This window comes from Lycorma delicatula, chromosome 1, assembly GCF_047948215.1.
Source record: "Lycorma delicatula isolate Av1 chromosome 1, ASM4794821v1, whole genome shotgun sequence".
Lineage (NCBI taxonomy): Eukaryota > Metazoa > Arthropoda > Insecta > Hemiptera > Fulgoridae > Lycorma > Lycorma delicatula.
Window position 1 is genome coordinate 1,895,497 of NC_134455.1, and position 23,915 is coordinate 1,919,411.

A 23,915-nucleotide genomic window follows, 5' to 3' on the forward strand; every position below is an offset into this window, starting at 1 on the left:
CGATTTATGTTACTTATCTTCTTTTTATTAAATTAAAACTAAAAGAATCACTTTTATGTAACAGAAAAATAATTTCACGGTTCCATTTCAGAATAGGTTTTAACAGATATCTGGAGGATTGGGACTCTTTGGATGCTGCTTTTTAAATGAAAAATATTTCAAATTTCTCTTATGAGAATTTTACATATAAAAAAATTATTTTGAAATATTATGGTGGACGACTATTTCAATAATTTTCTAGTCTCTTCGCTGACGAGGAACAGGGGATTTTTGCCCTAGCATTTCAATACATTGAGTGAGAGTGTAGACACAAAACAAATACTCGTGAGATAATCGCGCAAATTTCGACTAGTTTTAATCTGTTCCTAGTTTGAATATTTTGATTTAAAGAAATTAGAAGCTTTTTGAGCGCGAGATCCGGTGCACCCGCTTCCTCAATTCTAGAGGTGATCCTGGCTGGGTAGGTATTTTCAGTGAACATTTGTAGATAATTCCGGAGGATTCTAAGCCTGCAGAATAGGTTTATTACTACGTTGTCCGATTTAGTTTATTTATAACAGTATAAATGTATTTATTTATTTATAACGGTTTATAAATTTCCTTATTATTAAATATAAACAACATGCCGTGAAATCAAAAGGATTATAAACATTTCTTCAATATAAACGTTAGGCATACATTAATTACTATTCTTATTTTAACGAGCATAGAAGCTTCAAGAATTATGATTTTCGTGAGTTTTTAATCGAGGTGAACAACGGAAAAGATCCTATAAAAATTGCAGATCACAAGACGCTTTAAAATTGCAAGAGAATAAAAAAGTAAATGTTTGTCGTTTTATTTTAAATCTTATCGCAACTATTTTTAAAAATTAATTAGCCGATCCGTTAAATTCAATCCGCCTGGGGAACAGACAGACGATGGTCGTCGTTATTCCTGACAATCTGAGACCTGTGGCCGAGACGGAGAGCGTGAATTTTGCCGGAATCTACTCCAAAACAATAATAATATCTCTAGCGCAGGCGCAACAGAACGTTATAGTAGTCGGTGGCGGGATGCTGTTTGGGGATCGGAAAGATTTGATTTTAGTCTAACCGCGGTCGCGTGGTAGGCTGGGGGCTCATGCCGCCGTGGGCAGCAGGGTAAAAACAGTTCGTTATGCCATCTCGATACAGCAATGCTTCCGTTATGGAGCCTCCTCCGATGGTCAACTGGATGTATTTAAATATTTCGGCCGGACCACCACCGCCTCCACACGATCCGGATTCGATATTGACGCCGGTAAAGTAGTTTAATAATCAATTATTAATTCAATTACCATTCTAAAAACAAAAAGATGTAAAAAAGCACGTGCTACAAATTGAAATTAATTTCTATCATTGAGGATTTCAATATGAAAAAAATTACCGAGTAGCAGATATTCTTCGGTTATATGAATACTTAGTTCCGAATATTCGTTTTATTTGCGATTAATAACGCGGTGTTCATAATATATTAATTTTTTTTGAAGTTAATTTTAGTGATACTCATCATCTTAGAAATTTTAACATCAGTTATTAGTTAATTAATTTGAATAAAATGATTTTACTAGATAAAAAAATAACCGGTCAGATTGTGCCTGTGTAATATTAAATAGGTTAAGTAAACTCGATCTTTATTAATTAGAATGAGATTTTCTGGAATTATCGTTTGACTGCTTGAGCTTCTATCGTCGACGATTAGTGTTTATACAACTTACTTCCTACCGGATTTGTTACCTTTGTACTATTACCTTTGTACCTTTGGTTTATTGAATGTGTTCAATTAGCGGCAATGAATCGCTACAAAATAAATCAGTAATCTGTAAATAATTAAGGTTATTATAATACATTGGTGTATTGTAGGCATTGCTGAATAGGATATGCACCGCATTTAAAGCGACCGTATTTTATCATATGCGTTTGATTATGTGAAAAATTGTGATTTTTCTATTCTCATCTGCTTAAATGCAATATTATACTAAATTTAATACAGTATAAAAATAGGATGAGAAAGAAACTACAATTTTCATTGCATTTTTGAAATTTATTTCTTGATATAACGTTTTCAAAGCAGTTAAACTAACTTAACATATGTTAAACTGTTAACTGTTAAACACAATCTTCATTTCTCAAAAGAACGTATTTGTAAAACACGCTAATACTTATAAGATCTATATAAATGTATAACCGATAACTAGGGAATGTTTTGCAAGTAAATAAATCAAACAACTTCGTAAAATTATACTAATTACTACAATTTTAGAAAGAAGTTATCTGATGTAAAACGAATTATTTTATAAGATAAAGCCGATCCAGAGAATAAAGTGCTGTCAAATTTGAGAAGTCGCTTACTCTGTACTATCGCGGTATTATATAATTAAATTTTTACTGAATAGTTCGTAAATTACTGTGTCATATAGTTCAGTGATACAGTACTACGAGTAGAGTTTTAAGATTCTATCTTAGGCGATAAGTTTGAAGCGATAATAGGCGTTACAGTAGAATTTAAAAAAAAATCAAGAGATATTATTTTATTCCCTAATAGAACTTCTTTTGATAGCTAATTTTACATCATTACTAAGAATCCGAATACCAAAAGAAGTCTAAAGAAACATCTCTTCGGTTACCCGAACGAAAAAATTGAATTTACGCTACTATAAAATCTCTCAAAAAATGCTTTAAAATATTTTCTTTCTATTATATTCCTCTTTCACGACTCTTTATAGGTTTTATTGTTTTCTAAGTAAAGCTTTTATAATTACTGTGCGTTTTTTCATATTTTTTTAGTTCATCAGCAAGAGAACTTGAATGTACGAAAATAATATTTAAAATAAAAATGATTAATTATTATTTTGGATAAAATAATAATGTTGTAAAGAGTGCAAAGGTCGTAAAACTATTTCACCTAAGTGATTCTCTGTATTCTCGATTTCAGGGACTCGATTAGTAATATTTTGTGTATATTATTTACCATTTAACACAGTATTATTATTATTTTTTTTTGTCTTCAATCATTTGACTGGTTTAATGCAGCTCTCCAAGATTCCCTATCTAGTGCTAGTCGTTTCATTTCAGTATACCCTCTACATCCTACATCCCTAACAATTTGTTTTACGTATTCCAAACGTGGCCTGCCTACACAATTTGTTCCTTCTACTTGTCCTTCCAATATTAAAGCGACTATTCCAGGATGCCTTAGTATGTGGCCTATAAGTCTGTCTCTTCTTTTAACTATATTTTTCCAAACGCTTCTTTCTTCATCTATTTGCCGCAGTATTATTATACAAAAACAATATACAGAACTTGTAATCTTATATGTGATTTACTAAATTTAATGTCGTGTTTATGAAAGATCAATTTGTAATTTCGTAATTTACGTAAATACAACTTAGACCGATAAAAAATAATTTATAAAGGGAATAACAACTATCTATACATTTAAAAAAGTTCTTCAGAAAGTTATTATGGGTTTTACTAAATTTAATTTCGTTGTCTGGCTGCCGACTCGCGAGAACTCATCCTTACGCGAGCTAAGTAGCACTCTGTAGATTCTTTACCTGATTTAAGAAGTTCCATCAGGGTAAGCCATACAAATAACGGGTATAAATTTTACTTTCAGTTTGGTATTAATATTTTCATAACGCCTTGGTCGGCGGGGTTGCAGGAAGGAAGAAGAATTTCTAGGGCTACTAGAATTTATGATCGTAGACAACTTAAATATACGTTCTGAAAGACATGAAGACATTTTATATGGTCGGCTCAAATTCTAGTTCAATCTTCGACAAATATATTAGGTCTCAAATTAGCTTTTGATTATTATCATTCTAAAATTGCACACCAAAAAAATGGAATGATGAAACTCCTGAACTTTACTTTGCCGGGGATACAGTAGTTTTTGAACAACTTCAATATTTTCCTGATTTAATTAAAGATTGGATTTTGGGAACACAATTTTTAACTAAAATTCTATTTTATCTGGTAATTTATGAATAGGGATAAATCTGAGAACAACAGTCCACAGTTCTCTTCATTATTTATATTAATGTCTGAATAGTTAGGAGATCCAGAGTATAAGCTGACTCTTTGCAGATGACACCAGCGTTTGGATCTTTCAAGTCGGTGCAAATTAAACAGTGTCAAGATCACAAATTTAAATGTATTAGAAAATGTTAATAGTAAAGTTTATGGGTCTACAGTTAGACAATCAGGTAAAGTGGAGTGAGCATATGACGATTACTTTATAAAACAACCTCTTTTTCTTCTTTTTCCTGTTTAGCCTCCGGTAACTACCGTTTAGATAATACTTCAGAGGATGAATGAGGATGATATGTATGAGTGTGAATGAAGTGTAGTCTTCTACATTTTCAGTTCGACCGTACCTGAGATGTGTGGTTAATTGAAACCCAACCACCAAAGAACACCGGTATCGACGATCTAGTATTCAAGTCCGTGTAAAAATAACTGGCTTTACTAGGACTTGAACGCTGGAACTCTCGACTTCCAAATCAGCTGATTTGGGAAGACGCGTTCACCACTAGACCAACCCGGTGGGTTAAAGTTAGCAGCTGCCGAAATTGCTGGCTTTACTAGGACTTGAACGCTGGAACTCTCGACTTCCAAATCAGCTGATTTGGGAAGACGCGTTCACCACTAGACCAACCCGGTGGGCTAAAGTTAGCATCTGCCGAAATTCACGATGACGCATTGCATTTACGCGAATATAGTTGACAATCACAATAGTTTTATCCAGAGCGTGTTGCAAAATGGTGGATTTTGCGCAAAAATTTACTCGGTGCAAAATGCCATGAAATGATATCAATTTTTTCAAGTTTAAGTTTTCCCTTTTTAATAAAGCAATAAATACTTCTTTTTTACCTCTTATGGAAGGTGCGCTATCGGTGCAGACACTGACTGAACATTACTGATATTTAATTGTAATCGATGTCATACTTCTCTGAAGTTTTCGGAAATGTCATCTCCGCGAGTTCTTCCAGTTAGTGTACCCAGCACAAGAAGTTCTTCGTAACATTGAAAATCTTTAGTTACAGCACGAATAAAATATAAAACTTTCGCCGAGTCAGTTTTATCAGTTCTTTCATCTAAAGCGACTGAAAAATAAACATATTCATTTTGTATAATTGTATGCAGTTGTTCTGTTGTTATATTTTGAGTTAATTCGTGCTGTCGATCTGTTATAGTTCTTCTTGAAAGAGACAATATTTTGTATTTATCAACTTTTTCTGGATCTAATATACCCACTGCTTCAACAATACATTCTTTAATTATTTCTACGTCACTAAATGGTTTGCCTCTTTTTCCAATATATGTGCTATTTTGTAAGTAACATCAACTGTACTGGTATATTTCTTTACAAAAGCACTAAAAGATGCCTGTTGATGATACTGATCATTTTAAAATTTTTTAACTGCAGCTTGTCGAGGTTCACCTTCTAAATTGAAATATTTATGTTCTTTATGAGTCAAATAGTGTTTATTTGGATTCGCTTTTTTCAAAGTAATTAAAACTGTATTGCACACAAATACACTATTTTATCTTTTACAGAAGTAAAGAAAAAATCTTACTCCCACTTTGCATTAAATGTTTTGTTTTCTTCATTTAATTGTCTTCTCTTTCAATTTGACATGATGGAGAAAAAACGAATATCAAATAATATCTTTAAGAATGCGTTTACTGCTCGAAATACAATAAAACCGTGCACTAGTAAAATAATAACTAGATTTTCACAATGGCCGGTAGCAACACGAGATGAGACTGTTACAAGTACGCACAGATAACTACAGATCGTCGACTCCGCAACATATAGGGGAACTCTGAGAGATGCGGGGCAGAAGGGGAAAAGTAGGTACTTAACTTCAGGCAGGTAAAGCTTCGTTCATGCTTAGCTCGCTAGATGGCAGCTGTAGTCTTATTTTGCAACTAATCCAGATTACTTCATATGCAACAAATTTCAAAACACTTCAAATACATTTTTCTAATCTCAGCCCATAAAGGACGGAAAATTAAAGAAAGTCTATTTAAAGGCAATCAAATTTGTACAATATGAAATAAACCTGCTGATTTACAATATATACATAATATAACAGCGAAAACAATTACAAAATATATTATTACTTTTTTATTTTTAAAGATATATAAAAATGTTATAAACATATACAGGTGATTCAAAGAAACGGGAAATTTAAAAAATTAAATAATGATAATGAAAAATTTTTTTTTAGAAAATGAATTTTATTTCATGTAATTGTAAAAATGTTGCCATTTTAGGATACATACATTATAGTTTATTTTTTAAAGATGACATCTTCCAGGTGACCTCCTGTCCTACGTAAACACTCACGAAGTCTCTTCGTTAAATTGTTCACGGTTTGACGTAATATCTCAACTGGAATTTCTGCAATTGCTTCTCAGATCTTTGCTTTCAGTTCTTCCGTTGTAACAGGTGTAGACCTGTTCCACTGTAGAGTGGAACACTTTGCTTTTAAGGTGACCCCACAAAAAGTAATCGCAAGCTGAGATATCAGGTGATCTGGGAGATCATCTAATGTCACCATTTCGTGAAATGACACGTCCAAACAATCGGCGTATAGCTGCCATCGTTATTCGTGCAGTATGTGACGTTGCTCCATCTTGTTGAAACCAGGCTGTGTTAAGAATCGGTGGAAATCTCTTTTGTTGTTCCACAACAAAGGTTTCAAGCACGGCTACGTAACGAGCCGACGTCACTGTAATCGCAAGACCGTTGTCATCCTCAAAAAAATAAGGGCCTATAACACCGTAAGATGACATAGCACACCACACGGTCACTTTCTGGCTGTGCAACGGACGCCGGTGTAGCTGCGTAGGATTTTCTTGTGCCCGGTATCTGAAATTTTGCTTGTTAACAAATCCACTGAAGTGGAAATGCGCTTCGTCTGAGATCCACAGTTCGTGAACAAACTCTTCGTTATCGTTTATCTTCTGAAGCATTACATTACAGAATTGTGCTCGCACAACTGCATCGTTCGGTTTCAGTTCCTGGACGATCTGCAACTTGTACGGATGGTATTGCAAGTCCTTCGCTAACATTCTTCGAACCCTTGAACTATGCGATTGTAATGATGCTGAGAGACGACGGATTGACCGATGTGGACTTCGTGTGACAGTATCTTGTAAAGCTTGAACATTCTGTGGTGTACGGACGGTTCGCTCACCGCCTGGAGGTTTCTTTTTCATCGCCGAACCTTTTTCCTCAAAATTAGATATCCATGTTTTAATTGCACGTCCTGATGGAACACGGTCGTGCCGTCCCAGATTAAAATGACGGCGAAATCCTCTACGCGCTCCCTCCACACTGTCATTCTTTTTGTAAAACGCTTTGATAGCAAATGCACGTTGCGCACCACTCTAAGGATCTATGACAACTAAATGGCAGGTTAGGTTAGAGAGGCTGCGCCACTTATCAAGTGGTACCAATCGCCCACGGCTACCAACACAACTTTCAAAATTTCCCGTTTCTTTGAATCACTCTGTATAATTAAAAACTAGAAAAACAAAAATTATGACATTTAACTTATTTTTATTTAACTTAACGTATTATTACAAAACTTTCCCCCCTCTGTATCACCCATCACCCTTGTCCTGTATGTTGAAGAGTTGACCAAGCCTGCAAGCATGTTACAAGATTGAAAAATGACAAGCAAGAACTGGACACTGTATGAGTTGCTAAGCCCAATGCACGAGATGTTGCTACTTGTAATACGTGAAAACAGTAGTGTTACCGTTTTGCACTAGTTGGCGTTTTAACATTTGAAATATACAATTGGCTATTACCACCAGTTTCACTAAAAATTACATTCATACCGTTCTTTATTCAATTCTATTTATTTTAAAATTGTCGTAATCTATATAATTAAATATTAATTAATACAAGAGCTAGCTTTTATGAAGGCCGCAACAAGAAATTCATGGAGGCCGCACGTTCCCCATCTAGGGTATAGTACATGAAAAATAAATAACATGTGAAAAAATAAACATTCTGTGAATTAGATGAAGCTCCTGGTCAAATTATATTACAAAGCAGAATCAGTTTGGTTAAAAATTATTGAACATTTGCGAGTTTACAGGACTTTAATAGTAGTGGTAACGGTATAAGTAAAGGAAGCACCCGTCAGAATTTCTTTCTTTGGAGTTTCCCCACTCCAAAGAAAGAAATTTTAAGCAGTTTGTATAGTGAACAGAGTGAACACGTTGGATGAATAAATATCATTTTCATTTTGATCTACTGATTTGATAATTGTGTATTTGTTTCAGTTAGTAGTACAATTAAAGAATAAGGCATTCAAAAGATGCGTCTAGCTTCTTTTATTTTGTACGAATAACTTAGATTATTGTAAAATATTTTTACCATTATTTCTATAAATAGTATAATTCTGGTAAGAATTGACTTTCATATTAGTTTTCAAATTTTTCTTGTTTGTAGAGATCTCTTTACAACTCTGACATGGATGATTTACGTCTAGTCGTGAATTACATCATTTTATTATGATACTTGAATGCGATTGCTAATAAATATAATAAATGCTGCTTTTTCTTTTGTAGGTAGAAAATATTGCATTTTGTCGAAATTTTATTATCGATTTTAATTTTGGAATGGCTTGGCATTCTATATTTTGAGTAGAGTAGAATAATCAAAATTTACTTTTAACCCATTCTTTTAACTCATTTAACTAAGGTCGTTTTGTTTTTACTGAAAAAAAACATAGTAGATGTACTACAGTGTAGATGTAACTACAAAATAAATTACAATTCAATTACCTTAGGAATTTTAAAGTATTTTTATTTAGTATTAAGAATTCATTGACATAGTAATACTGTTTCTGTAAAAGATAATTTTTTTAATTGTATTTTAAGTAAACCGGTGGGAAGATTTTTTTAATGATTTTGGTATGTATTAAAAATGGTTATGGAATCACGATAAGCTTCTTCCTCTTTAGCCGAAGTATTTTGTTGAGTTACAGGAAAATAGTTCTGTTGTCTGGCTTGGTAGAGAAGGATATTGTTATTTTTTAAGAATAAGTCATATCATATAAATGATTTATTTATATCAACGGGAAATCTTATTCGTTAAGACTTTGGAGGTTGGCGTTCCCACGGCCCTAGCTTCTGCAGCTTTTCTTCCCACTACACCCAGAGCTGCAGAACACTTTACACTATACCAAGAATATTACAACATATATCCTTACACAACTACACAACAACATTCTACTCTATTTCCTCTTTCACTTACACTCGGTGGCATTGCGACACCTGACGGAACGCGACCGTAGCCCAAGGTGGAAACAATCGTGCCCATGGGTGCATGGCTCTACGTAGTAAGTCTCAAACGATGGCACCTGGGCGAACCCAGCTGTATTTAGCTCTAGCTCCCATTCGCATGCGCTCTGCTGGTGGTCCATTACATCGCCGATAATGGTGGAATCAAAATTACTAGTCCAAAAATAACTCATATGGTGGTTGGTGGTCCATCTGAAAAAAAACACCAATGTTAGTCTTGTGAAGAGGCCTTGTTCAGCGTTTTCAGACGAGGATAATAGTCATGCAGAAGATAGTGCATTAAATTCTGAGCATTAAGTCTTAAACATAAAGGTCTCGTCTTAACTTAACTTTCCTTTCTTTTTCCTGTTTAGCCTCCGGTAACTACCGTTTAGATAATACTTCAGAGGATGAATGAGGATGATATGTATGACTGTGAATGAAGTGTAGTCTTGTACATTCTCAGTTCGACCATACCTGAGATGTGTGGTTAATTGAAACCCAACCACCAAAGAACACCGGTATCCACGATCTAGTATTCAAGTCGGTGTAAAAACAGCTGGCTTTACTAGGACTTGAACGCTGGAACTCTCGACTTCCAAATCAGCTGATTTGGGAAGACGCGTTCACCACTAGACCAAACCTTAACTTAACTTATCTTAACTTCATAAGGTCTCGCCTTTCTTGATAAGCAAAGTTACAACAGGTTCAAGTGGTTCCCCGAAGAATATAAAAAAAATCACGTAACGGATCGATTCTGAGTGAAACATTTAATGACAAGCAGAGTTAATCTATCTTACGTCTCCATAATGTAGGTAGTATAAATATAAGTGCAGAATGCCACAAAACTCTAAATACGAGCCGGGGAGTAATTTTTTGCCGATACATTTTGGATATGGATGTCAATGAAATAGCTGCTGATGATCTTCGTTCTCAAGATGTAGAAGTAATGCGTATAATGAAACGGCAGAGCGGAATGGAAGAACCAACACCTTCTCCTATCATCAGCTCCTGTTATTCCTGCTATCAGCTCCCCTGAACCTGATAACATTTGTCTTAGTGTACTGTCACATTTCCCTAATTCGTGTTACAACACCTATTGAACATTTATAGTGGTTTATTCTCTGCATAAGTCTGCCCATCCGTCCGATCAGAAGCCGCCATGTTGTACCAGCACTTAAACCTGGTAAGGCAAAGGAAACCCTCAAGCTACCGCCTATCTATTTGACCAGCGTTTTATGCAAAGTAATCGTTATAGAGTGAATGGGAAACCGCAGACTTACATGGCATTTGAAGAGACATGGCCTTTTATCTCCAGAACAGTGTGGCTTCCGGCAAGGACGATCTTGCATTGACCATTTAGTGCCATTGGAAACACCTATTCAATACGCTTTCCTAGTCCTTAAGCGATTCGTCACTATCTTCTTTGATATCAGAAAGACGTACTACACGGCCTGGTGACGTGGTATTCTAAACATCTTCAACGAATGGGAAGTCAAGGGCAATATGCTCTCTTTTATTAGGGGTTTCTTAACTGACATAACTTTCCGCGCTCGTGTTGGAGATTCTCTATCGGGTAGCGTGATCTTTGAGAATGGAGTACCTCAAGGAAGTGCATTAAGTGCTACCTTATTTTCACCTTATAGCCATCAATAGTGTTACTATATGTGTGCAGCCATCAGTTTCATGTTTTTTATTTGTTCCTTTATTACGTCCTGTTCAAGAGCCACAGCAGAGAGACTACTACAGAACACTATATCTCTACTTGAAGCTTGGTACAAGGTCAATGGCTTCATCTTTTCACCTGAGAAAACAAAATGTGCAATCTTTGCTCGCCTGCGCGACTCTTTTATTCTGCAAGCCTTTCTCAACGGAGGGCAAATTGCTATCTCTCTTGATGTCAGATTTTTATGTTTATTTTTTTATAGCCGCCTTACGTGGATCAAACACATCATAGAATTAAAAACAGAATGTTCCAAAATTTTAGATATCCTGCCAGTCCTTAGCAACACCAATTGTGGAGCCGATCGCTAAAATACTCTTTTATCGTTAAAGATAACTTTAGCTTAAATTCGTCTGTAACTTTTCAAATAATTTTGAAAATGGTCAAATTACATTTATACGCTTCACGGAGATTCTTTACTGTAGCGCTAGATTTTGCAATTCCTTTGATAAGCCACATGTTTACTCGTACTGGTCTTTACTTCTCTCATATCCTCCAAATTATTCCCATCATTAATCACGTCTGATTGAGATGCGAACATGCATTCATTTGGATATTAATTTAAAGAATAAGTTATTTTATTAAAAAAAAGGATTTTTCTAAAAATAAATAACTGGAAACCATTAAATCGCTCAAAAATAATACAAGCTTCGGGAAAAGATGGAGTGGTCGCGGAGTTGTGGAAGTTGGTAGATGGAGACTTTGTACAAAAGGCAGGAGGAATATTTCAGAAAATTTGAGAGGAGGAAAAATTCCGGAAGAATGGAACGTGGTCTTAATTCACCCGCTGCATAAGAAAAACTTTAAGACGGATGTCAACAACTATAGAGGCATTTAATTGTTACCGGTAACTTATAAAATACTGTCGAAAATACCTTTGAATAGATTAGTACCCTAAATAGATAAAAAATAGGGGAATACCAAGGCTTTCGAAAAGGACGATCATGTGCTGAACAAATACAATGTCTGAAATTGATTTAAAAATATTACGCGTCCTGGTACAAATTGATCTTTGTATCTTTCGTAGGCTTTCAGAAACCATATGATTCTGTAGACAAAGAGAGCTTTTCCAAACTATGAAAGAATATAGGGTTGACCAGAAAACTTTGAATTCACTCTCACAAACACTAAAGTTAAGTTTATGGAAGAAATAAGCGAACCTTTTTTCGTCAAAACGGGGTTGAGGAGAGTGATGGACTGTCACCAATCTTGTTTAAGTTGGTTTTGGAGAAAATAATGAAAATCTTTTGGCAGATGAATGATAAGGGTGCAAAGGTTGGATCTAAAAATCGAAATGTCAAAATAAAATGCCTAGCTTTTGCCGATGACCTGGCTCTTTTGGCTGAATCGAAAGAAGACACAGCAGCACGAAACCGTTAATAGAAATAGCCCAGAAAGCAGGTCTACAGGTATCCTTTATCAAAACGGAAACATAGCAACGTAAAATCATTCACTCAAAAGGCAATAGAGACTAAGAACGGAAAGATAAAAGTCACCGACCACTTTAAATACTTACTATAGATTATAAGCAGGACAGGAATAGATAAAAAAATCAGTTGAAGATAGAATATCAAAACTGGAGAAGCTTAGTTTATTACCAAAGACATCTACAATAAGAAGAATCTTTCCAAGGCCGCAAAATCTAGACGTTATACAACTGCAGTAAGACTAGTATGGAATTGAAATATTACACCTAACCAATTTCGAAAAATTTCTCAGGATCGAAAGAAACATATTAAGGCGCATCCATGGACCCAGAGTAACAGAGGAAAGATACAGACTGAAATCTAAACCCACCGGGTTGGTCTAGTGGTTAACGCGTCTTCCCAAATCAGATGATTTGGAAGTCGAGAGTTACAGCGTTCAAGTCCTAGTAAAGCCAGTTATTTTTACACGGATTTGAATACCAGATCGTGGATACCGGTGTTCTTTGGTGGTTGGGTTTCAATTAACCACACATCTCAGGAATGGTCGAACTGAGAATGTACAAGACTACATTTCATTTACACTCATACATATCATCCTCATTCATCCTCTGAAGAATTATCTAAACGGTAGTTACCGGAGGCTAAACAGGAAAAAGAAAGACTGAAATCTAACCAAGATCTACGAAAATCAAGAAGACCTAGAAACAGCGGTAAGGAAGAGAAAATGACTTTTCTTTATTTAGCCTGTGTAGATTCATCCTGATCATACATACCAAGAAATGAGATATTCTCCCAAAATGAGGTATAAGAAATGAAATATGTTTATTTAGCCTGTCTGGATTCATCCTGATCATATATCCCAACAAATATTTGACAACTACTGAGCATGAAAATTAAGTCGAACTTACCTTCAATAGACGGAAGAGGACCTCCTAAGGATTGGCTTGAAAAAAGAGGACTTATCATAGAAATAACTTCCGAAGAATAATTTACAATGAAAAAAAGGTTCTTGTGACAGGAAAAAGGAAATGGACAGATGAGGAAAAGCGAAGCCATGCCGAAAAAATGAGAAACGCATGGAAAAATAAAAGAGGCTAGAAAGAAGTGATATTTGTGTGGTCCTAACTTGGACTATTCGCATAAAAAAAAAGACTTTTTGAAGTGAAACTTAATAATGAAGTGGCTCATAAAATATTGTGTTCGTCAATCGCGTTTTTTCTGAAATTTAAATCGCAAACGGATATATAATTTCTTTTAAACACTAAGAATCATGCATAAAATTAAGAAAATCCGGGATGTTATATTTTTGAAAGATTTCACGGCAGTTTCCTTATTTCAAATGGGTAGAATTACATAAAACAAGAAAAATAATGACTTAAATGTAATTTATATCATTCTTTTTATTATTGCAAAACCCTTAAGATATGAATAGAAAAATCTTAAGAGCAAATTTGCACGACTACTTTTTTTTAGACAAATAATATTTGGTTAAATTTTTCAAGATATCTTAATTAATCTCGATTTGTTTTAAGTAACTGACTTTAGAGTACTGCTGAAAAAAGAGGACAATAAATAAATTAGTTTTATACTGCTGTTTAATTGCTGAATTTGTTTAGGGTCTCTTTAAATATTTTAATTATCATTTATTTTTTTGTCTTTCCGTACCTTCTACTAGCTTTTAATTCTAATGTAACTATATAATTAAAAATGTTACGTTGTTTTGTACTCGTCTAAATCGAGTTGTGGTTCATTCCTTTTTATATGACTGATAAATCTTTTAGTTCATTTTTTATGGATTGTTCCCTACATTCATTCATTATAAAGTATTTTCAGAATAATTATGAAAATTTGTATTTCAAAAATTTTAAAACAAATTCGAAAGTAATTTTGGGTTTTTTTTTGTCTTCAGTCATTTGATTGGTTTGATGCAGCTCTCCAAGATTCCCTATCTAGTACTAGTCGTTTCATTTCAGTATACCCTCTACACCCTACATCCCTAACAATTTGTTTTACGTATTTCAAACGTGGCCTGCCTACACAATTTTTTCCTTCTACCTGTCTTTCCAATATTAAAGCGACTATTCCAGGATTCCTTAGTATGTGGCCTATAAGTCTGTCTCTTCTTTTAACTATATTTTTTCAAATGATTCTTTCTTCATCTATTTGCCGCAATACCTCTTCATTTGTCACTTTATCCACCCATCTGACTTTTAACATTCTCCTATAACACCCCATTTCAAAAGCTTCTAATCTTTTCTTCTCAGATACTCCGATCGTCCAAGTTTCACTTCCATATAAAGCGACACTCCAAACATATACTTTCAAAAATCTTTTCCTGACATTTAAATTAATTTTTGATGTAAAGAAATTATATTTCTTACTGAAGGCTCGTTTAGCTTGTGCTATTCGGCATTTTATATCGCTCCTGCTTCGTCCATCTTTAGTAATTCTACTTCCCAAATAACAAAATTCTTCTACCTTCGTAATCTTTTCTCCTCCTATTTTCACATTCATCTTTGTTATTTCTACTACATTTCATTACTTTTGTTTTCTTCTTGTTTATTTTCATGCGATAGTTCTTGCGTAGGACTTCATCTATGCCGTTCATTGTTTCTTCTAAATCCTTTTTACTCTCGGCTAGAATTACTATATCATCGGCAAATCGTAGCGTCTTTATCTTTTCACCTTGTACTGTTACTCCGAATCTAAATTGTTCTTTAACATCATTAACTGCTAGTTCCATGTAAAGATTAAAAAGTAACGGAGGTAGGGAACATCCTTGTCGGACTCCCTTTCTTATTACGGCTTCTTTCTTATGTTCTTCAATTGTTACTGTTGCTGTTTGGTTCCTGTACATGTTAGCAATTGTTCTTCTATCTCTGTATTTGAACCCTAATTTTTTAAAATGCTGAACATTTTATTCCAGTCTACGTTATCGAATGCCTTATCTAGGTCTATAAACGCCAAGTATGTCGGTTTGTTTTTGTTTAATCTTCCTTCTACTATTAATCTGAGGCCTAAAATTGCTTCCCTTGTCCCTATACTTTTCCTGAAACCAAATTGGTCTTCTCCTAACACTTCCTCCACTCTCCTCTCAATTCTTCTGTATAGAATTCTAGTTAAGATTTTTGATGCATGACTAGTTGCTGATTGTTCTGTATTCTTCACATTTATCTGCCCCTGCTTTCTTTGGTATTCCTGCTTTCTTTGGTATCTTTGGTATTTTTGGGTTATTGAATTTAAATCTACCAATAAAAATGGTAAATTCAATATAACGGATCTAATCCCGCCGATTAATAAAAAAAAACTCAGTTTTTATTGTTGCACTAAAAAGAACAAGGAATTAGAAGTAGTCGTAGAGGTTTTTTGAGATTGCCGGTTTATAATCTGATGTTGAAATTTTCAAACTTTTTTTTACAGTTTTCAATTACAGATTTTCAATTTTTTTACATCAAACGTACTTACAAACAATACGTTCTGAATATAATTTTGCAGTTAATCGCATAAAAAACACACAGTAGTTTTTAAAATTTATTAAAAAATAATATGCAGATGGATTTTAGACTTTAGATGAGCAGATACGCATTTCTGGTAATAAAAATATATATATGAAAATGCCAGTGTTTCAAAAATTAATTTTGCGCTCTACGTCTAACACTTATCTTAAAAAAAAAACTAATTAAATGAAATTACGAAAAAAGTAAAAGCAACAACAGCATTAGAAATTATACATTTTAATCTTTAAATATCCGATCTGAAAAATATTTTAATGGCATTTCTTTATAAAGGTAATGTTAGTTAAAATTTAGCGTTTGACAAAAATTTACCTTAATATTGGCCATATTGGAAAAAACAACTAATAATCACCTTCGTCGACTTTAAAAGGGCCAATGATTGTATACACCGACCGTCCATGCTGAATATTCTGAGAAACCTGGGCCTTCACCCTAAACTCGTAAACATGATAAAATTAACTTTAACCGATACCCAGTCCAAAGTGAAATTCAGAGGTGAACTCTCTCAACCCTTCTACATAAAAACTGGATTGAGGCAAGGAGTTGGCCTCTCACCACTCCTTTTTAACTGCGCCCTCGAATTTGTCATGAGAAAATGGTATGAAATAAATCCCAAAAATATAAAAATGGGTACTAAGAAAAACTCCATCACACTAAATCGCCTAGGATTTGCAGATGACCTCGCTCTTTTAGCAAATAATATTCAAGAAGCCAAAACACAAATCATGAGCCTTCAAAACCTAGCACAAAAGATAGGGCTTCATATCTCTTTCAAAAAAACTGAACTAATGGCCATAGATCCTCTGGTAATAGAGCACATTACGGTAAACAATCAGAAAATTAAAATAGTAAAGCAATTTAAATATCTAGGGGAAATAATAACTTATAATTTAAATGAAAAAGCGACATGGCAAAACAGGACAAATAAAATTATTAAATCCCAAAAATTCACTTGGTCAACATATAACAAAAAATGCCTTTCTGCTAAAACAAAACTTAAACATTATAAAACTGTAGTTCAGCCAGAATTCACCTACGGAAGCGAAACCCTTTTCAAAATCACTCAGAAAAACCGAATTGATTTCGGAACTCAGGACACCGGAAACAAGACTGTCAAGAAATATCATTGAAAAGCTCTGGTTTCAAAAGCTAGAAGTAGGATGGATCAAAGAAATTAGAGAAGATATGAAAGAATTGGGAATTTCCCTGACTGACCTACAGAATAAAACTGGAAAAATTACAAAGCTAAAAGATAAAAGCATTAGATTTAAACAAAAGACAGACAAACGACAAAATACAACGAAGAGGGTGTTTACAGATGAAGAAAAGAAAGCAAGATCTGAACGGATGAAGAAATACTGGGCAGCTCGGAAGAGTAAAATAACACGCTTTTCTCAGAAAAGATCCAACTAAAATTGACTTAAGTGGTCCCATGTTGGCCGTAAAAGCATAATAATTGGCCATATTTAAACACCCAAAATTTTGAAAAATAAAATAATACATTTTTCATTTACTGATTCACTTAGATAGAGTACGCTATGTAATACGTTTTTCAGTAACTGCGTAAAACTCAGAAATTATTTACATAGAACGCTCTTTTACCCTGTTGTAAATGGTAGACTTTGAAAGATTAAATTTATTTGGAAAAATAATCTATATGTTTATTACTATTTGTAGAAAATATTGATTTTAACGTAAAGTTTGGTTGAACCTACCAGAAGTAATAACATTTTTTAGAACCTCGCGAGTGAGCCGACAGACTAAGCTTTTGTTTTTCCCGTTTAGCCTCCAGGAATCACCGTCAGGTATTACTTCAGAGGATGATATGTATGAGTGTAAGTGAAGTGTGTAGTCTTGTACAGTCTCAGGTAGACCATCTCTGAAATGTGTGGTTAATTGAAACTCAACCACCAAAGAACACCGGTACCCACGATCTAGTATTTAAATCCGTATAAAAGTAACTAGATTTTACTAAGATTTGAACGTTGGAACTCTCGACTTCGAAATCAGCTGATTTGCGAAGACGCGTTCACACTAGATCAACCCGGTAGATTCGACACCCTAAGCTTGTTTTGTGTGAACTCCAAGTAATGCGGCTGATGTTTTTTAATAATCTTATAAAAATTATAAATTTTAGTCTATAATCATAAATTATTATTTTTTTACTTGATGAATTTTTTCACCAAAAAAGTTCCACGTATTTTTTCTGCTTTTTTGTAATAGTAGTTTCAACATTTTTACGTTTTTAAATAAAAATTACCAGCGGCTTTAGCCCTATCATGGCCTACCTAATGAGTCTCATGTTGTTTTAAATGGTAACCTTTTTTTTTAACCATGTTTGAAAGTAGTGGTAGTGTTACAGATCTTTATTATGTCTGTCTCTCTCGCTCCTCTCTCTCTGTATGTGTGTCTCTCTCTCTCTCTCTCTCTCAATCTCTCTCTCTGTCTGTGTCTCTCTCTGTCTGTGTATGTGTGTGTGTGTGTGTGTGTGTGTGTGTGTGTGTGTGTGTGTGTGTGTGTGTGTGTGTGTGTGTGTGTGTGTGTGTGTGTGTGTGTGTGTGTGTGTGTGTGTGTGTGTGTGTGTGTGAGTGTGAATACGCATTTACAGATTTGACCACATTAATTATTAGCCAGTTTCTTTTAAGATAAGAGTATACATTTTCTCATAATCACCTCTTTTTAAGCTTAGTTTCCATTAAATACCTGTTTGCATAAATCTGGCAGATTTATGGCCTCTCAGGATTAGTATTTCTTCGGTTCCTATACTGAATGATTTTTAGTGTTACCTAAAGAAAACTTTTTATCGAATTGATTTTTATTTACATCCCAAAAAATAAATTTAGTAGAATTAGAGAGGGGATTTCCCCTCTCATTTACTCTACGTTATTTTTTTAATCAAAAATAACTTTAATTATTGTCAAAAAATCGCATGTATACTTCATATGATCCATATTTTTTATTAATTCCAGTTTTTCACTTTTGTTAGTAATGTCCCGCCGTAAAAAAATATACAATGGGCATGATTTTTTATGTAGTTTCTTCATTGTACATAAACATATTTTCTAAAATCTCTCCGATATGAAAAATATGTACTACAAAAAGTATTCATCAAGAGATAGCTAGTGCCTCCGCTTAAAACTTAAAAAAGAATATTTGTATTGAATATTTACTTATTTTACAGGCTTAAATTCAATTATAGTTATCTGTTCGTTGCTTTTCTATGATGAAAAGTTTTTTTTTGGAAATAAACACACTTCTTTATTTTGGTAACGTGTAGTAATAAGCAGATCGATAAGCATGAAGTCAAACTCACCCTGTATTTAGCTTCAAAACGATAATACATTAAATAAAAAGTTAATAAATAAAAATAAATTAACTTTCAAATTAATAAAAAGTATGATTTCGGGTGGTATCAAATAATTGTACTGTGCAACGCTATTTAGAAAAGACGATTACTCTCCTCCCCACAAAAAAAAATGTAATCTCTTCTTAAACAATAAGTTCCTCCAGGCGCGATTAATTTCGTTATTATTTTACTTTATACGGTTATATTTACTTTAAATAAACCGTAATTCATCATTATATTAACTTATGTCGTTTTCACAGAAAAACCGTTGAATACTGCTTTTAAATCGCTTGAAAACCAGATGTTTCCATTATTCTTGTGTTGTTAACTTCATTAATAATCTGCCGATGTTTAATCCTTGTATTACTTTGAATACATGTAATCGCTTACTAAAATGAGAATTTATATAACGTACGGATTAAGCGGGCCATTATTATTGTTACATTTTTATAAATCTCTGTGATTATTATGTAAACAATAAAAAAACCTCACGGTTTAATATTCACATAAGCTCGAGCTTGAAAGTCAACAGGTGCGCATTCCGTTTAGCAACTTGAAGAAGCCTACCTACGTATTCATACTAGACCCTGATCTATTTTAGCACATAATCCCCTCCACTCGGCCATCTAGCCTAGTGACTCCTGGCTTGTCTATTCTTTGCTGTCACATAAAGATTCCATAATATGAACATTTAATTTCAGGTTCGATAAACAAATTACGTTTATTTTTTTTCTACTGAATATGTGTTTATTTCGAAAAAAAACTATAAGCATTGTGTAAATGATTCATATAATAAATGTAAATCTTTGGCAAAGGTTGATTTTTAACCGATCTGATAAAACAGGTATTAGAATTATACCTATTCTTAAAAAAATATAATTTTCGATTGACTATTGCTACCTGTAGTAAACAGATTAATTTATAGAATTCATTTATTATGAATAATTTTTTTTTTTGAGGCTAAACCTCTTACAAATGAAGTTTGATCTTATAAATCGTCTCTGACAAAGTACATTTATTTTACATTTAACTATTTTTCAATAATACAATTGAATAAATAAGGTTGAAAATATTTTTATAAAAATATTAAGCAAATTATTTTATTTGAAATTAAATGAATACTGCAATAATTTCTTAAATTACAATCAAATAAAATTTACAAGAATAAATCATTAAGAAAATTGATGCAGCCATAATGGCCTTTATTATCAGAACTAAACTGCATAATACATTCGCACATTTTCACACCTACTACTGATCCAAAGTAAAAATCTGAATTGATTAATTTTTATCATTATATCAAACTTATTGTATATGTATTAACAATAAAATATATTCATACATATATATATTTTTTGTACTATTATTGTTAATACAAGATTCGTGGTCATGCTAATGTCTTTTGTGGATGAGATCGAATTCTGCTTTTCATTATTTATTTACTTGTAAATAAATCCTGACGATTACATTAAATTCTGTTTTGTATGTAACCGCTGTTTATATATATATATAAATTCATTATATTAATTTCTATTAAATTAAAATCAAAACCAGTTAATTATCTATAGGTTTATAGGTTATAATTTTTAGAGATAGATAATTCCGTCTACCTTTTACCATTTAATATTGGTTTACGGTTTCAAAGCCATTGAGCTGCAGCTATTTCAAAACCAAAGAGCCACAGAAAGATTTTTTTTAAATTATTCCCGAAATAATTTTTATCTGAATATCATCTGTGTTAAAAAAGTAATATTTTCAGTTTATTAAAGTATTGTAATTCGAATCGAATAACTTACATAATTTTAATTTTTTTTTAGGTTAATAACAATCAAAATTATGTCCACATCGTCTTCGTATCCGCAAGTAATAAGTTGCTATACTATGTTATTCATTTCACAGACGGAAATTAATCTTAAAAATAGGTCTTCTTGGTGAATGAGTGTTTTAATTTCTGGTAATACTTAAGAAGTTGAAATATATAATCTAACAAGAACGGTAAAACGGACCCGAGTAACGGGTTCCTGCCAATTAAGAAGAAAGTAGTAGAAAATATAATAACGGGAGGAATCCATAAAGGAGCTAAAAGAAACCCTTTTAGTAAAGGTAACAGGTCCGTTTAAGAAACAGTTTTATGTAATACCGGCCATTGATACACCTAAACAAATGTTGTGTGAAAAGAGTTACCCCGGACCAGGGTAGGAACGCATGGGAATGAAAGGGCTTGGTCGATCGTTCTCACTCTCAACTGTGGTGTGGTCCTGCAGGTAAATACGGTAGGAGTATAAGTACTCCGGGGAAGACCAGTTGAAATAAGTTCTGCGAAATCAGTCTAAGTGAGACGTTATGATGTAAGTCTGCGAGATGAGAATCAATGAGATGTAAGTTCAGCGAAATCAGTCTAAGCAAGACGTTATGATGTAAGTCTGCGAGATGTCAGTCAGCGAGAGTATTCTGCGAGGAGGAATTTGTATTTCAGGTTCGACGCAATTACGTACAAGTAATTCCAGTACATGAAAACAAGAAACGGTTTGGTGAGTTACTGTAAGACTAGAAGTGAAAGAGTAGTATATTAAATTTCATTCATAAACTGTTAGAGTAAGTTTATTTGGGACACCAAATGTATTTGCAGTAAAAGAACTTTATACTTGTCTTAACTATTGTACTATTATTGTTAATACAAGATTCGTGGTATGTTAATGTCTTTTGTGGACGAGATTGAATTCTGCTTTTCATTATTTATCTACTTGTAAATAAATCCTGACGATTACTTTAAATTCTGTTTTGTATGTAATCAATGTTTAATATTATTATTGTTATTGACATTTATTAGTATTATATTGTTGTTGTTGTTGTTGTGGTTGAGATTCCTACGATCATTATTTGTTTATTTATTATTGTCATTATTCTAATTATTATTGTGAGTTGTTTATTATTATCGCTTATTATTATTATTATTACTATGGTCATTATTGTTGATTTGTCTTGTTTTACTTATGTTCTTTAACTAATAAATTGTAATTATACGATTAGAAACCTTTTCAATTGTCAATCTCTCAATATCCTGATCGAGTCGCAAACACGCGACAATATTTAAATTTGAAGTATAATTTCTCAATTTCTGCAAATATCCAAAATTACATTTGTGTGTGCGCGAGCGCAAGCGTATATATTTTTAATGTTTTTTTACTAATTTTTTTGCTAGCATCAACAACATAACACTAGCACTTTCATTACTAAATTCCCTTATAGATTGTAGAGCTTTTAAAATTAATAGCTTCTGAACTATAGTTTTGTGTAGGTACTGCTTATGTAATGTAGAGAATTTCATTTTTGAGGACACGGTTACTTCTACCGATCTGTAATCAAAAGCCGAGATTATAAGGTTTTATCAAAAGAATCCATTTGTTCCTCGTTCTAATTTTGTCTTTGTAGTTTTTCCAATTCATCCATCAGTTTTCCTCTGAAACGAGGGTAAAGAAAAAAGCTATCAGGCTTAGGATAACTTCATTGTCGTGTCAACCATTTAGAAGAGAGAAAGAAGTCATATCTATGACTTTGTATAGCGAGAAAAAGTCACTCACTAGTTGATTGTTGTAAAAATTTTGGATGCAGAAAAATTAAAAAAACCTGTTTCAAATAATATTTACGTAAAGTCGATCGGGTAGCAGAATAATTTGTAAGTGGAATCATGAAACGGAAATTAATTCACTCATATAAATAGCTGCCAGTCAAATAATTAAATGCAAAGTCTAAAAAAAACAAAATGAAAAGACTAAAAAATTACTGATGACTTGGCACTAATTTTAACTTAGTTTTTGTTTACCGAAAACGTTTTTGAGAAACAGACACAATTCGCAAACAGACCGATTAGAATAATTTTTAGGATTTAAAACGCTTTCATGTGAAATATTTTTGTAAAAATTTACAAAGTTTCAGAAGGGAACAGCCATTTTCTAATTTGTTGGCCAAAATGTTAAAAATTTTAATAGAACTTATTTAGTTTTGAGGTTTATAAACAAATCTGAAAAATTACGTTGTAATATTTCAGCCGTTAGAAAGTTATCGTCACCGGAAGGAAAGTTACCGTTCTAAAAAAAATGCAAGTGTGATGAATCTTTCACACAGATACCAATCAAGTACAAATAATCTGTGTGGGTTCTTTCGTGAATGAATTAATTTACAAAAAAAAAGAAAAAAAGCTTTTTTGTTAACTTTAAATATTAAATTATGATATTAATGATATGATTTTTACAAACGCGCTTAATACTGATAGCTAAATTTTTACGCGTTGTTATACCAAAAATATTGAAAGTTTTGTAGCTGTGAGCGAGACCTTAGTTTAAACTTTCCTACAAGTGTTTAATCGATGATTCATGAATACAAATGAAAATATTTAAAAAAAATAGATATTACCATGTTTTACATTAAAGTAAATGTTATACTATTCGTACAACTTGTGGGGACGTAAAATATGGATCATCTCTTAGCCGGGATAGCCCCTGTAATTTCATATTCGTTTTTAACACAATAACTGTATTATGTGACAGTCTGCAGTGAACTCAAAATTACTAT

General features: G+C 33.1%; 1 protein-coding gene across 4 annotated transcripts in view; it reads left to right on the forward strand.

Annotated features, from left to right (window-relative positions):
* The first annotated feature begins 1,077 nt into the window (after positions 1 to 1,077).
* LOC142319126 (zinc finger CCHC domain-containing protein 24-like) overlaps positions 1,078 to 23,915 on the forward strand; it is an 89,987-nt gene continuing 67,149 nt past the window's right edge. For all 4 annotated transcript variants that reach the window (XM_075356179.1, XM_075356110.1, XM_075356343.1 and 1 more), the window contains exon 1: positions 1,078 to 1,281. In XM_075356179.1, coding sequence (XP_075212294.1) covers positions 1,159 to 1,281 — 123 coding nt within the window. In that variant the 5' untranslated portion in view covers positions 1,078 to 1,158. The remainder of the gene's footprint in view (positions 1,282 to 23,915) is intronic.